Source organism: Symphalangus syndactylus, chromosome 10, assembly GCF_028878055.3.
Source record: "Symphalangus syndactylus isolate Jambi chromosome 10, NHGRI_mSymSyn1-v2.1_pri, whole genome shotgun sequence".
Taxonomy (NCBI): Eukaryota; Metazoa; Chordata; class Mammalia; order Primates; family Hylobatidae; genus Symphalangus; species Symphalangus syndactylus.
Window position 1 is genome coordinate 131,134,358 of NC_072432.2, and position 15,243 is coordinate 131,149,600.

General features: G+C 49.0%; 1 protein-coding gene across 1 annotated transcript in view; it reads left to right on the top strand.

The window, feature by feature from the left end:
• The window catches only part of EIF4EBP1 (eukaryotic translation initiation factor 4E binding protein 1), a 31,116-nt gene extending 16,131 nt beyond the window's left edge, over positions 1 to 14,985 (top strand). Inside the window, exons 2-3 of the mRNA XM_055296001.2 lie at positions 11,723 to 11,902; positions 14,524 to 14,985. Of these exons, the coding sequence (XP_055151976.1) occupies positions 11,723 to 11,902; positions 14,524 to 14,555 (212 nt within the window). The 3' untranslated portion in view covers positions 14,556 to 14,985. The remainder of the gene's footprint in view (positions 1 to 11,722; positions 11,903 to 14,523) is intronic.
• The last annotated feature ends 258 nt before the right edge of the window (positions 14,986 to 15,243 follow it).

Genomic DNA, 15,243 nt, shown 5'->3' on the forward strand with positions numbered 1-15,243 from the left:
GGGGTGCTCCTCTCTTCTTCCCTTGCCCTGCTGGGAGGCGGGGTTCTGGGTTTCCCTGCTCTGCTTCTCTGGGTTGGCAATCAAGGTCAACCTTAGCTCACCTCCCTCACCCCTTGGGCACTGCAGAACTGGGTTGAGATGGATGTTTCTCTGGGCCAGGGGTTTAGGGTCAGGCTGCTTGGAAGCAGGAAGATGGAGGACTTGGGATCTGTGTCCCTCGGTGGTCTCCCCTTACACCTGTCTGTGGACTTCACACACTTGGCTGTAATCACTTGTTTACAGGTCTTTCTCGACTAAGTTAGATAAGGTTTAGATCTAGGCGCTTTCACTACATCTGACTTTTTTAAATCCCTGGCACCTCGCATGATGCTAGTAAAAAGTAGAGGTTCAGTGAGTAAATAAATGAGACCAGCACACCTACTTTCAGGAAAAAGGATTGAGCAAAGACCGGCAAATATGTGGGTAAGGATTAACACTTTTGTCCCTGGATTGCAGTAGTCTCTATACTTGAATACAGTTCATGGGAGTTAAGGTGTAGTGTAGGGTTTTTGGGTTTTTTTGTTTTGTTTTTTTTTTTTGAGACAGAGTCTCACTCTCTTGCCCAGGGTGGAGTGCAGTGACACGATCTCAACTCACTGCAACATCTGCCTCCCGGGTTCAAGCAGTTTTCCTGCCTCAGCCTCCCAAGTAGCTGGGATTACAGGCACGTGCCACCATGCCCAGCTAATTTTTGTATTTTAGTAAAGACAGGGTTTTGTCATATTGGCCAGGCTGGTCTTGAACTCCTGACCTCAGGTGATCCACCCACCTTGGCCTCCCAAAGCACTGGGATTACAGGCATGAGCCACTGCGCCCAGCCTGAATTGCTTTTTTGATAAATGAGGTTTTTTTACTTCTGTATTTTCTCTCCCTCTCCCATCATTGTCCCAATAAAATTACATTTCAAAGTTTTAAAAATCCAGCCAGGTGCAGTGGCACACACCTGTAATCCCAGCTCCTCAGGAGGCTGAGGCGGGAGGATCACTTGAGCCCAGAAGTTTGAGTCTAGCCTGGGCAACATAGCAAGATTCTGTCTTTAAGGAAAACAAAAAACAAAAACAGCCTGGGTGCAGTGGATCACTTGAGCCCAGGAGTTCCAGCCCACCCTAGGCAACATGTTAAAACCCCATCTCTACAAAAAAATATATACAAAAATTAGCTGGGTGTGGTGACACTTGCCTGTAGTCCCAGCTACTCAGGAAGCTGAGGCAGGAGGATCACCTGAGCCTAGGAGGTCCAAGGCTGCAATGAGCTGTGATGGCGCCACTGCACTCCAGCCTGAGTGACAGAGCAAGACCCTGTTTCAAAAAAAAAAATTTAAACTAAAATTAAAAGTAAACATTTGTTGTTTTTATTATGATGATTCTTGAGCCAAGTACTATCTATAATAATAGCATTTCCACTTTTATATTTTTTTTAAAAAAAAAGCAGAGTTAATAATTGCTTTGTTTTAAAAATGTGCTTAGTTTTCATTTAGGTTTTCCCATACCTTCCAGAAGCTCTCTAAAATGCCTCACAGTAAGGTCTTGCACACAGTTGGACTTCTAGATTTATCTGCCCATTTTTTCCTTCTCTCCTGAACTAAGACAAGATTTGGAGTAACGGTTTGGCTGCTCCAGCCCTGCCACACAACTGTCAATGTGGGGTTCCCTGAAGCCCTAGTCTTTCTATAATTTTGGCAGAACACATCTTACTGTATTCTTTCTGAAATGTCTCTATGGCCAGGCGTGGTGGCTCACACCTGTAATCCCAGCACTTTGGGAGGCTGAGGCAGAAGGATCATTTGAAACCAGGGGTTTGAGACCAGCCTGGGCAACATAGCAAGACCCTGTCTCTAAAAATAAAATTTAATTTAATTTAAAGAAAAAAGAAGGCCAGGCGCGGTGGCTCACGCTTGTAATCCCAGCACTTTGGGAGGCTGAGGCGGGCGGATCACGAGGTCAGGAGATCGAGACCACAGTGAAACCCCATCTCTACTAAAAATACAAAAAAAATTAGCCGAGCGTGGTGGCGGGCGCCTGTAGTCCCAGCTATTCGGAGAGGCTGAGGCAGGAGAATGGTGTGAACCCGGGAGGCGGAGCTTGCAGTGAGCCGAGATTGCGCCACTACACTCCAGCCTGGGAGACAGAGCGAGACTACGTCTCAAAAAAAAAAAGAAAAAAGAGAGGCCGGGTACGGTGGCTCACGCCTGTGATCCCAGCACTTTGGGAGGCCGAGGCGGGCGGATCACCTGAGGTCAGGAGTTCAAGACCAGCCTCAACATGGAGAAACCCCGTCTCTACTAAAAATACAAAATTAGCTGGATGTGGTAGTGCAGGCCTGTAATCCCAGCTACTCAGGAGGCTGAGGCAGGAGAATTGCTTGAACCTGGGAGGCGGAGGTTGCAGTGAGCCGAGATTGCACCATTGCACTCCATCCTGGGCAACAAGAGCGAAACTCCATCTCAGAAAAAAAAAAAGAAAAAAGAGAAGTATCTCTGTTATACTTTTACTTGATTTGTGTTTGGCAGGGGATAAGATGCAGGTTGAAATGAATTTTCCGTCAGATGGTGAAGGCATCGAGGCACTGTTTGCAGGCTTCCAATCTTGCCATTTAAGACATTTTATGCCCTTCTCATTCCCTGTCCTTGTGTATACCTGAAAATCCTATAAAGGATTTTCTCTTTATCGCCAGTATTGTGAATTTCACAATGACGTTAACTGAGTGTTTTGAATTCATTGCACTACTTACTGAAAGGGGAGCTTCAATTTCAATACATCTCTTTCAATTCAGGAAAATTTCCGTCTTCTTCTTTTTTTTTTTTTTTTTCTTTGAGACAGGGTGTCGCTCTGTCTCCCAGGCCGGAGTGCAGTAGCGTGATCTCAACTCACTGCAACCTCCACCTTGTGGGTTTAAGCAATCCTTCTGCCTCAGCCTCCCGAGTAGCTGGGATTATAGACACACACCACCATGCCCGGCTAATTTTTGTATTTTTAGTAGAGATGGGTTTTCACCATGTTGTCCAGGCTGGTCTTAAATTCTTGATCTCAAGTGATCTACCCACCTCGGCCTCCCAAAGTGCTGGGATTACAGGCGTGAGCCACCACACCTGGCCTTTCTTCATATTTTTAAAGTAAATTCCCTTTTATTAGTTTCTCTTTTCTCCTTCTGGACTCCCTGCCATCCAATATTGGACCCCTAATTTATTATCTTTTTGCCTATTGTTCATCTCTCTTTGTCCTTTTGTTTTTCTTTTTTCTTTTTTCTTTTTCTTTTCTTTTGAGATGGAATCTTGCTCTCTCCCCAGGCCGGAGTGCAGTGGCACAATCTCAGCTCACTGCAGCCTCAGCCTCCTGGATTCAAGTGGTTCTCGTGCCTCAGCCTCCTGAATAGCTGGACTACAGGTGTGCACCACCACACCCAGCTAATGTTTTGTATTTTTAGTAGAGACGGGGTTTCACCATGTTGGCCAGGCTGGTCTTGAACTCCTGACCTCATGTGATCCACTCGCCTCAGCCTCCCAAAGTGTTGGGGTTGTATACGTGAACCACCGCACCCAGCCTCTTTTGTTTTTCTTTAAGGTTTTCTGCTTCCTTTATTACCTGTTTCCTCCTGTTGATTTGCTTAGATCTCGCCTTAAATGCTACAAGCCTTTCTCAGAAATGTGTGGGAACATTTGACTGGTTGGTTTTTAAAATTTTTTTAAATTTATTTTTTGACACAGGGTTTTACTCTGTCATTCAAACTGGAGTACAGAGGCACAATCTTAGCTCACTGCAGCCTTGGACCTCCTGGGCTCTGGTGATCCTCCCACCTCTGCCTCCTGGGTAGCTGGAACTACAGGTGTGTGCCACCACGCTTGGCTAATTTTTGTCTTTTTTGTAAAGACAGGATTTCACTGTGTTGCTCAGGCTGGTCTCAAACTCCTGGGCTCAGGCAATCCGCCTGCCTCGGTCTTTTCTTTCTTTCTTTCTTTTTTGAAAGACAGGGTCTCGCTCTTTCGCTCAGGCTACAGTGCAATGTCATGATTATAGCTCACTGCAGCCTCAACTTCCTACGCTCAACTCATCTTCCTACCTCAGCCTTCCAGAGTGTTGGGATTACTTATAGGTGTAAACCACTGCACCGGGCCTGGCTGTTTTTATTTAAGGGTGGGGAACTCAGGAGCTGACCAGGAGTCCTTTGTGAGGCCCAGAGACTGATAGGTTGCATCTGGTGGCTAGCTGGTTTTATTCACTGTGGACCCCCATGCCACAATCAGTTTCTGTAGGTCTTTATCTTCACTCTTTATTCTGAAGCAGGGGAGAGGAGAGGGCTTAAGGCTCACCATTCAGGAGGTCAACTTTAATTTCCCTGTCACCCTTCTCCTTGGGGCAAGGGACACCTGGCACCCCTCTGGTAAGTTTGCTTAAGAGAGTAAATCTCGGCCGGGCGCGGTGGCTCACGCCTGTAATCCCAGCACTTTGGGAGGCCGAGGTGGGTGGATCATGAGGTCAGGAGATCGAGACCATCCTGGGTAACATGGTGAAACCCCGTCTCTACTAAAAATACAAAAAATTAGCTGGGCGTAGTGGCAGGCGCCTGTAGTCCCAGCTACTCGGGAGGCTGAGGCAGGAGAATGCGGTGAACCCGGGAGGCGGAGCTTGCAGTGAGCCGAGACTGCGCCACTGCGCTCCAGCCTGGGCGACAGAGCAAGACTCCGTCTCAAAAAAAAAAAAAAAAAAAAAAAGAGTAAACCTCAGGGCAGCTGCTAGATGCTGGTAAGAACCTGGGGTTTCCATTTTCCATACAGACTTCCAAGCAGTCTCCCTGTTATCAGCCCCCATCCCCAGATTCCATGCTGTGCCTAATTCCTGAACCTTCCTGGGGTTCTCTGGGGCAAACGGAGAACTTGCTCCACCCCCACCTCACTGCATTTCAGTGTCACCCGCTTCCTCCCCATGAGATGGTTGATCGCTCCTGTACTTGCCTCTGTCTTTACCTGTTGTGATTTGGGGTGACAGTTGGAGCTCTCCCTGCATCCAGATTGGAGAACCTGCTTGTACTTCTCATTCTTGGTGTTTGTCATGACTTTTGAGAGGAGTAGGAGAAAAATGTCATGGCTCTGCCATCTTGAAGTCGCTTTGATCCTCGAAAGCACTTCATACTCTTTGTTTATAGTGACCTAGTGGAGATGGGTCATTTTCCCCAGTGTAGAGAGGAGTCCAAGACAGGCCTGGTGAGGACATAGGACCTCAGCTAAAGAGGTTTTGTTTTCCTTTTATTTATTTATATATTTTTTTTATTTTTTTTTTGAGAGAATCTCGCTCTGTCTCCCAGGCTGGAGTGCAGCGGCACAATCTCGGCTCACTGCAACCTCCGCCTCCCAGGTTCAAGTGATTCTCCTGCCTCAGCCTCCTGAGTGGCTAGGATTAGGTGTGTGCCACCATGCCCGGCTAATTTTTCTATTTTTAATAGAGGCGGGGTTTCGCCATGTTGGCCAGGCTGGTCTCGAACTCCTGACCTCAGGGGATCTGCCTGCCTCGGCCTCCCAAAGTGCTGGGATTACAGGCGTGAGCCACTGTACCCAGCCTGTTTTACTTTTAAAGATGAGGTCTCTCTGTGTTGGCCAAGCTGGTCTGGAACTCCCAGCCTCAAGTGATCCTCCAACCTTGGCCTCCCAAACTGTTGGGATTTACAGATGTGAGTCACTGCGCCCAGCCGTAGCCCCCACCTTTGGCTAAAGAGTTTTATGTGGAGGCCACCCTAGCGTGATGCCACTCCACCTGCCAGACACACACACAGAGGTTTCTGTCAGACCACACCTGACCAGCAGCCCTGAAGGGACCTTGGCATCCATCCCACCCACTCGTTTTTCCATTTCCTGATCTTGTACAGGGGCCAAGTGTCCCCAGCACCAAGTAGCTCCGCAGCAAGTGTCTTCAGCCAGGCTTTGAGGTTTGTCTTTTTTTTTTCTTTTTTTTTTTTTGAGACAGGGTCTCCCTCTGTCTCCCAGATTGGAGTCCATTGGTGCAATCACTGCTCACCACAGCCTCGATCTCTCAGGCTCAAGCGATCCTCCCACCTCAGCCTCCCATGTAGCTAGGACTCCAAGCGCATGCCACCATGCCTCGTTAATTTTTAAAAAATTTTAGTAGGCCAGGCGCAGTGGTTCACGCCTGTAATCCCAGCACTTTAGGAGGGCGAGGCAGGCGGATTACCTGAGGTCAGGAGCTCAAGACCAGCCTGGCCAACATGCAAAACCCCGTCTCCACTAAAACTACAAAAATTAGCCAGGCATCTGTAATCCCAGCTACTTGGGAGGCTGAGGCAGGAAGAATTGCTTGAACCCAGGAGGTGGAGGTTGCAGTGAGCCGAAATCGCACCACTGCACTCCAGCCTGGGCAACAGAACGAGACTCCATCTCAAAAAAAGGAAAAAAAAAGAAAAAAACATTTGTAGATAAGGTCTTGCTATGTTGCCCAGGCTGGTCTCGAACTCCTGGGCTCAAGTGATCCTCCCACCTCAGCCTCCCAAAGTGCTGGGATTGCAGGTGCGAGCCACCTCACCCGGCCTTCAGCTTTCTGAACGCTGCTGTTTACTCCTCACAGACCCCTCCCCAACTGAAATACTCTGATTTTATTAGGTAAAATTAGGATTCTTATTTTTAAGTAAGTGTGATAGCCATAGGACAAAGGGCACAGAGGCTTTTTCTTTCACTTTTAAGTATAATTGATGATTTAATTTTTTTTTTTTTTTTTTGAGACAGAGTCTTGCTTGCTCTGTTGCCCAGGCTGGAGTGCAGTGGCATGATCTTGGCTCACTGCAACCTCTGCCTCCCAGGTTCAACAATTCTTCTGCCTCAGCCTCCCAAGTAGCTGGGATTACAGGTGTGTGCCACCACGCCCAGTTAATTTTTGTATTTTTAGTAGAGACAGGATTTCACCATGTTGACCAGGCTGGTCTTGAACTCTTGACCTCAGGTGATCCGCCTGCCTCAGCCCCCCAAAGTGCTAGGATTACAAGCACGAGCCACCGCACCTGGCCTGTTTTTTTGTTTTGTTTTGTTTTGTTTTGAGACAGGGTCTTGCTCAGTCGCCCAGGCTGGAGCGCAGTGTCACGATCTTAGCTCACTGCAGCCTCTGCCTCCCAGGTTCAAGCGATTCTCCTGCCTCAGTCCAGAGTAGCTGGGATTACAGGCGTGTGCCACAAGGCCTGGCTAATTTTTTTTTTTTTTTTTTTGAGACGGAGTCTCGCTTTTTTCACCCAGGCTGGAGTGCAGTGGCTCAATCTCGGCTCACTGCAAGCTCCGCCTCCTGGGTTCATGCCATTCTCCTGCCTCAGCCTCTCCGAGTAGCTGGGACTACAGGCACCCGCCACCACACCCGGCTAATTTTTTGTATTTTTAGTAGAGACGGGGTTTCACAGTGGTCTCGATCTCCTGACCTTGTGATCCGCCCGCCTCGGCCTCCCAAAGTGCTGGGATTACAAGCGTGAGCCACCGCGCCCAGCCACAGGCCTGGCTAATTTTTGTATTTTTGGTAGAGACGGGGTTTCACCATGCTGGCTAGGCTGGTGAAAGCAAGATCTTCAGGAAGTATTTGTACTCCCATGTTCATTAGCAGCATTATTCACAATAACCAAGAAGTGGAAGCAACCCAGGTGTCCCTCAGTCAGAGGAAAGGATAAGCAAAATGCGCACACACTGTCAATGGGATATTATTCAGCCTTCAACAGGAAGGAAATCCTATCACATGCTACAGTGTGGAGGGACCTTGAGGACATTATGCTAAGTGAAATAAGCCGGTCATGAAAAAGCAAATCCTGTACGATTTCACTATATAAGATACCTAGAGTAGTCAAATTCAGAGAGACAGCAAGTAGAACCCTGGCCGGGCGCGGTGGCTCACGCTTGTAATCCCAGCACTTTGGGAGGCCGAGGCGGGCGGATCACGAGGTCAGGAGATCGAGACCACGGTGAAACCCCGTCTCTACTAAAAATACAAAAAATTAGCCGGGCGTGGTGGCGGGCGCCTGTAGTCCCAGCTACTCGGAGAGGCTGAGGCAGGAGAATGGCGTGAACCCGGGAGGCGGAGCTAGCAGTGAGCCGAGATCACACCACTGCACTCCAGCCTGGGCGACAGAGCGAGATTCCGTCTCAAGGCCGGGCGCGGTGGCTCACGCTTGTAATCCCAGCACTTTGGGAGGCCGAGGCGGGCGGATCATGAGGTCAGGAGATCGAGAACACGGTGAAACCGTCTCTACTAAAAATACAAAAAATTAGCCGGGCGTGGTGGCGGGCGCCTGTAGTCCCAGCTACTCGGAGAGGCTGAGGCAGGAGAATGGCGTGAACCCGGGAGGCGGAGCTTGCAGTGAGCTGAGATTGCGCCACTGCACTCCAGCCTGGGCGACAGAGCGAGACTCCGTCTCAAAAAAAAAAAAAAAAAAAAAAGAGATTCCGTCTCAAAAAAAAGAAAAGAAAGTAGAACCCTGCTTGCCAGGGCCTAGAGGGACGGGGGAAGGGGAGTTGTTGTAGAGTTTCAGTTTCGCGTGACGAAGACGTTTTGGAGATGATTGGCGGTGATGGTAGCACAACACTGAGAATTTACTTCACACCATTGAACTGTCTCCTTAAAATGTTTAAGACGGTCAATGTTATGTGTATTTCATCACAATTTTTAAAAAGTCACCAGGGGCTGATGACCTTTAAAGAGGCTCTCCAGATGGTTGCTGGCCCCTGGGCTCTTCTTTGAGACTATTGAATCTTTAACTCTTAGGTTTCACGCTATGATAAACAAACCAACAACAACAAAAAAAGTGTGGCTCATGTCTGTAACCCCAGCACTTCGGGAGGCTGAGGCCGGTGGATCACTTGAGGTCAGGAGTTCAAGACCAGCTTGGCCAACATGGTAAAACCCCGTCTCTACCAAAAAATACAAAAATTAGCCAGGTGTGATAGCACATGCCTGTTGTCCCAGCTACTGGGGAGGCTGAGGCGGGAGGATTGCTAGAACCCAGGAGGTCAAGATTGCAGTGAGCCAAGATCGTGCCATTGCATTCCAGCGTGGGTGACAGAGCGAGACTCCATCTCGAAACAAAAAGCAAAGTTGGGGGGAAACAAGAAGAGGGGGACTCTTGCCGAGTCTCAAAGATTAAGAAACAACAGAAAAAAAGTGGTCCCATCTGGAGCCAGGATGTCCAGCCACTTGTCCACTGAGTCCCCACCCTGCTGCCTGGACCCTGGGGTCTCTGGGCTTCCCTCCCCTCTGAGGAGGAGAGATTGTACAACCCCAAGCCTTGCAGAGTGGAGCAATGCCACATCTGGCCTCTAGAACCAAAACGAATCTGGGTCAGTTTAAAAAAAAAAAAAGTTAGAAATTGGTCTTCCCTTACCTCCCCTCACTGTCACCCCGCCCTGCAAAGAGAGGGCACCACTGCTCTCCATTTGTAATCTGGGCTCATAAGCATTCATACCTAGAAGATGCATTATTTTACAGATGAGGAGACGGAGGCCCAAAACAGGAGGTGCAAGGAGCAAGGTGCATAGGGTCACACAGCTGACTGGGAACGGAGCCCAAATGCACCCTGGTTCTTTCCTTTACACCCCTCCTCCTAAGAAACAGCTGTGCGCTGGAGTCCCACAGACAATGAGGAGGGCTGTCAGCTTCAGTTTTACTGCCTGTCCTGCAAGGGGACAGGAGAGTAAGACCAGTGACTGCCTGGAGGGGCCACAGCCAGACTAGAGGAACACGGCCAACAGGTGAAGTTTATCTTTAGGTATCTCTCTGCATTCCTCTGCCCTTCAGCATCTCAGGTTGTCCTCAGCACAGAGCCCCGTTTCAGGAATTCACACTCAGACTCCGAGATGGAAACTGGTGCCTTTCCAGGGGTTTACAGAGTCCAGTGCTGAGCATCAAGAAATGAATCTCAATATGTACAACTATTATGGATCCATAAAAATTAAAAATCAAAAAAGTAAAATAAAGTGTAAGAAATGAATCTCAGCTGTTGGAATGCTACTCATCATAGCCCCTAAGTGAAGGGGAGATTTCAAGGTTATTGCTAAGGAAAGGCATTCCTGAAGTCTTTAAATCATGATTCCCAAACTTGGGTTATTCATATTTTATCTGCACAATTATTACCATACCTTGCATTCCACTTGTACAGATATTTAATATTTCTTTATATCATCTTAGCTTTTGAATTTAATTTACATTATTTTATTATAGAATCTATAATATATTATATTATTGTATATTAAAAGGAATTGCTATCACTACTACATATAGAACACCAGATTCACTTGCCATAAATAGAAGGTAGCTTTAAAAAGATATAAAGGGGCCGGGCGCGGTGGCTTATGCCTGTAATCCCAGCACTTTGGGAGGCTGAGACGGGCAGATCACGAGGTCAAGAGTTTGAGACCAGCCTGGCCAACATGGTGAAACCTCGTCTCTACTAAAGATACAAAAAATTAGCTGGGCGTGGTGGCACACACCTATAATCCCAGCTACTTGGGAGAGTGGGGTAGAATTCCAAGGTCAGTGACACTGGCAGGACACACTGGGGGCCTCACAAAGGAGGGGCTCAGCAGGAGAGCCTTTGGGGGCAAGGAGAGCCCACCCTTCACTCCTGCCTGTGGCTCTTCTCCGCAAAGCCCAGGCATTTCTCTTTTTTTTTTTTTTTTTTAACTGTCTTTTTCTAAGATAGGGTCTCACTGCAGCCTGGACCTCCTGGGCTCAAGCAATCCTCCTGTCTCAGCTTCCCGAGTAGCTGGGACTATAGGCATGTGCCATCATGCCCGGCTCATTTTACCATTTTTGTAGAGATGAGGTCTCTCTAAGTTGTCCAGGCTGGTCTCAAGCTCCTGGGCTCAAGCAGTCCTCCCACGTTGGCCTCCCAAAGTGCTGGGGTTACAGGTGTGAGCTACCACACCCGGCAAAAGTTCTTATTTTTACTACTCTGGTTGAATCACTTAATTTTCTGTTTGGTCATTTGTAAAATGCAGCTATTCTGGGTATCCCACAGGAAAGCTGTAAGGACAGGACTGAATAATGAATAGAAATGCATTTTTTCCACCATGGTATGTGATTGTCATGGGTAATTAACACTGAGCCCTGGTGGGTGAGTGAGCTGAGGGGCTACAGGGACAGAGCACAGTGTGCACAGAGCTCTGGGAAGACAGGTGCAGTCAGTGGCCTGCGGACCCCTTCCATCGGATCATTCCATGTGAAGGGGAGTCGGGGCCGTTTGGAGGTAGCAGAGTTCTGGGTGGCAGGCAGGCCCCCAAGAAGCCTCACTACTCCGGCTTTTTTTTTATATATATATGAAAAGGAGTCTCCCTTTGTTACCCAGGCTGGTGTACAGTGGTGCCATCGGCTCACTGCAACCTCCGCCTCCCAGGTTCAAGTGATTCTCCTGCCCCAGCCTCCTGAGTAGCTGGGATTACAGGCTTCCGCCACCACACTGGCTAATTTTTGTATTTTTAGTAGAGACGGGGTTTCACCATGTTGGCCAGGCTGGTCTCAAACTCCTGACCTCAGGTGATCCACCCACGTTGGTCTCCCAAAGTGCTGGGATTGCAGGCATGAGCCACCGCACCCAGCCTCCTCTGGGTTTTTCAGGAGAATCTGCTGCCTCTACTGCAGCCATGCCTTTAAAAAGTGGAAAAACCAGCAGGCAAGAGGTTGCAGGTGGCTTGACCAACCTCCCTGTGCCCTTCTAGGTACCAGGATCATCTATGACCGGAAATTCCTGATGGAGTGTCGGAACTCACCTGTGACCAAAACACCCCCGAGGGATCTGCCCACCATTCCCGGGGTCACCAGCCCTTCCAGTGATGAGCCCCCCACAGAAGCCAGCCAGAGCCACCTGCGCAATAGCCCAGAAGATAAGCGGGCAGGCGGTGAGTGTCGGGGCTTGGCCAGGCTCTACCTTGGGAAAGAGAATGTATGAGGCTCCTGGAGTCTGTCTACTGGGGGGAATTCCAGGGAGGAGGAACAGCAGGGACTCTGCCCTACCTCTAAGGAGCAGCTCAGAGCCCAGAGGGTGAGAGTAGGGGTGAGGAGGTTGAACTCTTCATTGGTAGCAACTTTCCCCCTGAAAGGGGCCCAGGCACCTCAGGAAAGGTGATCTGGCACCGTTGGGCCATGTAATTAGTGGGGAGTTTGTTTGAAATGTCAGCGGCTTCACACAGCAACTTTCATAAGTATCTGCCTCTGTGTAATTGTCTCTGAAGCATTTCCACTTGGAACACACCCATGATGTTTGTGGTGCGAGACAAGTTATCAAAGACACAGTGTACTTGTCCTTTGGGAAATTACACGTCTACAAGATAAGAAATACATCCGGGATGCCTCCTGTCGAGCTGTTGGTCCCCTAGTGGATCTTTATGAAGGCAGGTAGAAACAATACAGCCAGTTGTCTCTGCTGATTTGACATTTGGTAGCTGGGTCCTTCCTGCTGTCCCCACCTCCAGAGTAATTAGAGCAGCCACTGTGGTAGTGGTGTAAGTGAATGCACTCTTTGTGGCATCCTGACTGGCTTGGCAGAGTTTTGGAGTTCTCTGCTGCAAGACGATGCAGCGTAAGCACTTCCGGGCAACTATAATCAAATTGGAACCCGCCAACCCTTCACCCGGAAGGCCGTACCCCAGGTCCAGACAGGAAGCAGCAGGGACCTCAGCTGGGCTTGCTCTGCTGACAGCAGCAGAATTAATCTCCCCAGGGCCTGCAGGACATGATTCATAATTACCTTGGGAACCTCACAGTACAGGACAGACAATAGTTGCCTGTGTCTTAGTCTGTTTTTTTATGGCTGTAACTGAATACCTGAGACTGGGAAATTTATAAAGAAAAGTGGTTTATTTCTTACAGTTCTGGAGGCTGAGAAGGCCAAAGGCATGGTGCCAGCATCTACTTGGCTTCTGGTGAGAGCCTCGTGCTGCATCATAACATGGCGGAAGGCATCACAGGGCAAGAGGGACACATGAGAGAGAACCAAGCTGGCTTTTTATAACACTCTTGTGATAATTAGCCCACACCTGTGGTAACCCATTAATCCAGGAATGGGCTAATCCATTCATGAGGACAGAGCCTTCATGACCCAATTACCTCTTAACGGCCCCACCTCTTAATACTGTTACATTGGGGATTAAGTTTCTCTATGAATTTCAAACCATAGCATTCCAGCCGTGGACCCCCAAAACTCATGTACTTCTCATATACAAATATATTAATTTGGTCCCCATATCCCCAAAGATTTAACACGTTGCAGTCCTAGCTCAAAAGTTCAAAGTCCTGAATTTCATCTGAATCAGACGAGACTCACAGCATGATTCATCTCAAGCTTATTTTCCTTCCAGCTGTGAGCCTGTGAAACTAAAGTTATCCACTTTCAAAAAGTAGGGGCTCTCCCTGGCCCCTAAAAACATCAGCTGGTGGCCAGGCACAGTGGCTCATGCCTGAAATCCCAGCACTCTGGGAGGCTGAGGCAGGATGAATACTTGAGGCCAGAAGTTCAATACCAGCCTGGGCAACAATGCGAGACCCCATCTCTACATAAAATTTTAAAATTAGCCAGGCATGGTGCTGCATGCCTGTAATCCCAACTGCTTGGGAGGCTGAGGCCAGAGGATCACTTGAGCCCAGGAGGTCAAGGCTGCAGTGAGCTATGATTGCATAACTGCACGCCAGCCTGGCCAAGAGAGTGAGACTCTGTCCCTAAGGAAAAAGCAAAAACAACAAAAGAGTCAGCCCAAGTGATATAGTCTGGAAATTTTTCCCTGCCCAAATCTCATGTTAAATTGTAATCCCCAGTATTGGAGGTAGGGCCTGGTGGGAGGTGTTTGGGTCATGGGGACAGATCCCTCACAGCTTGGTGCTATCCTCATGATAGTGAATGAGTTCTCTCGAGATCTGGTTGTTGTAAAGTGTGGGAGCACCACTCCACCCTCTTGCTCCTGCTTCCTCCATGTGACATGCCTGCTCCCGCTTTGCTTTCCATCAAGAGTAAAAGCTCCCTGAGGCCTCCCCAGAAGCCAAGCAGAGGCCGGCATCATGCTCATACAGCCTGCAGAACCATGAGCTAGTTAAACCTCTTTTCTTGGCTGGGTGCGGTGGCTCACACCTGTAATCCCAGCACTTTGGGAGGCCGAAGAGAGTGGATCATCTGAGATCAGGAGTTCAAGACCAGCCTGGCCAACATGGCAAAACCCCGTGTCTACTAAAAATACAAAAATTAGCTGGGTGTGGTGGTGGGTGCCTATAATCCCAGCTACTATTTTGGGAGGCTTAGGTAGGAGAATCACTTGAACCCAGGAGGCGGAGGTTTGCAGTGAGCCAAAATTGGGCCACTGCACTCCAGCCTCGGAGACAGAGTGAGACTTCATCTCAAAAAAAAAAAAAAAACTTATTTTCTTTATAAATTACCCAACCTCAGGTATTTCTTTATAGCAATGAAAGAATGGCCTCATATACCAAGCATTCACCCATTGTTGACCTGGCCCTCTGTCCCCTCTCTCCCCAGGCGAAGAGTCACAGTTTGAGATGGACATTTAAAGCACCAGCCATCGCATGGAGCGCTACCAAGGGGCCCCTTAGGGCCTTCCTGGGAGGAGTCCCACCAGCCAGGCCTTATGAAAGTGATCATACTGGGCAGGCGTTGGCGTGGGGTCGGCCACCCCAGCCCTTTCTCCCTCACTCAGGGCACCTGCCCCCTCCTCTTTGTGAACACCAGCAGATACCTCCTTGTGCCTCCACTGATGCAGGAGCTGCCACCCCAAGGGGAGTGACCCCTGCCAGCACACCCTGCAGCCAAGGGCCAGGAAGTGGACAAGAACGAACCCTTCCTTCCGAATGATCAGCAATTCCAGCCCCTCGCTGCTGGGGGCGCAACCACCCCTTCCTTAGGTTGATGTGCCTGGGAGAGCTCCCTCCCCCTCCTTCCCCAAGAGAGGAAATAAAAGCCACCTTCGCCCTAGGGCCAAGAGTTGGGCCCTGTCTGAGCTTTTTTCAACTCTGTTTGGTAACTAACACCAGCTGCTATCTGTACAGTGCTGCTTCTTTTTTTTTTTTGAGACGGCGTTTCACTCTTGCGGCCCAGGCTGGAGTGCAATGGCGCAATCTCAGCTGATTGCAACCTCCACCTCCCGGGTTCAAGCAATTCTCCTGCCTCAGCCTCCCGAGTAGCTGGGATTACAGGTGCCTGCCACCACGCCCAGCTAGTATTTTTTTGTATTTTTGTAGA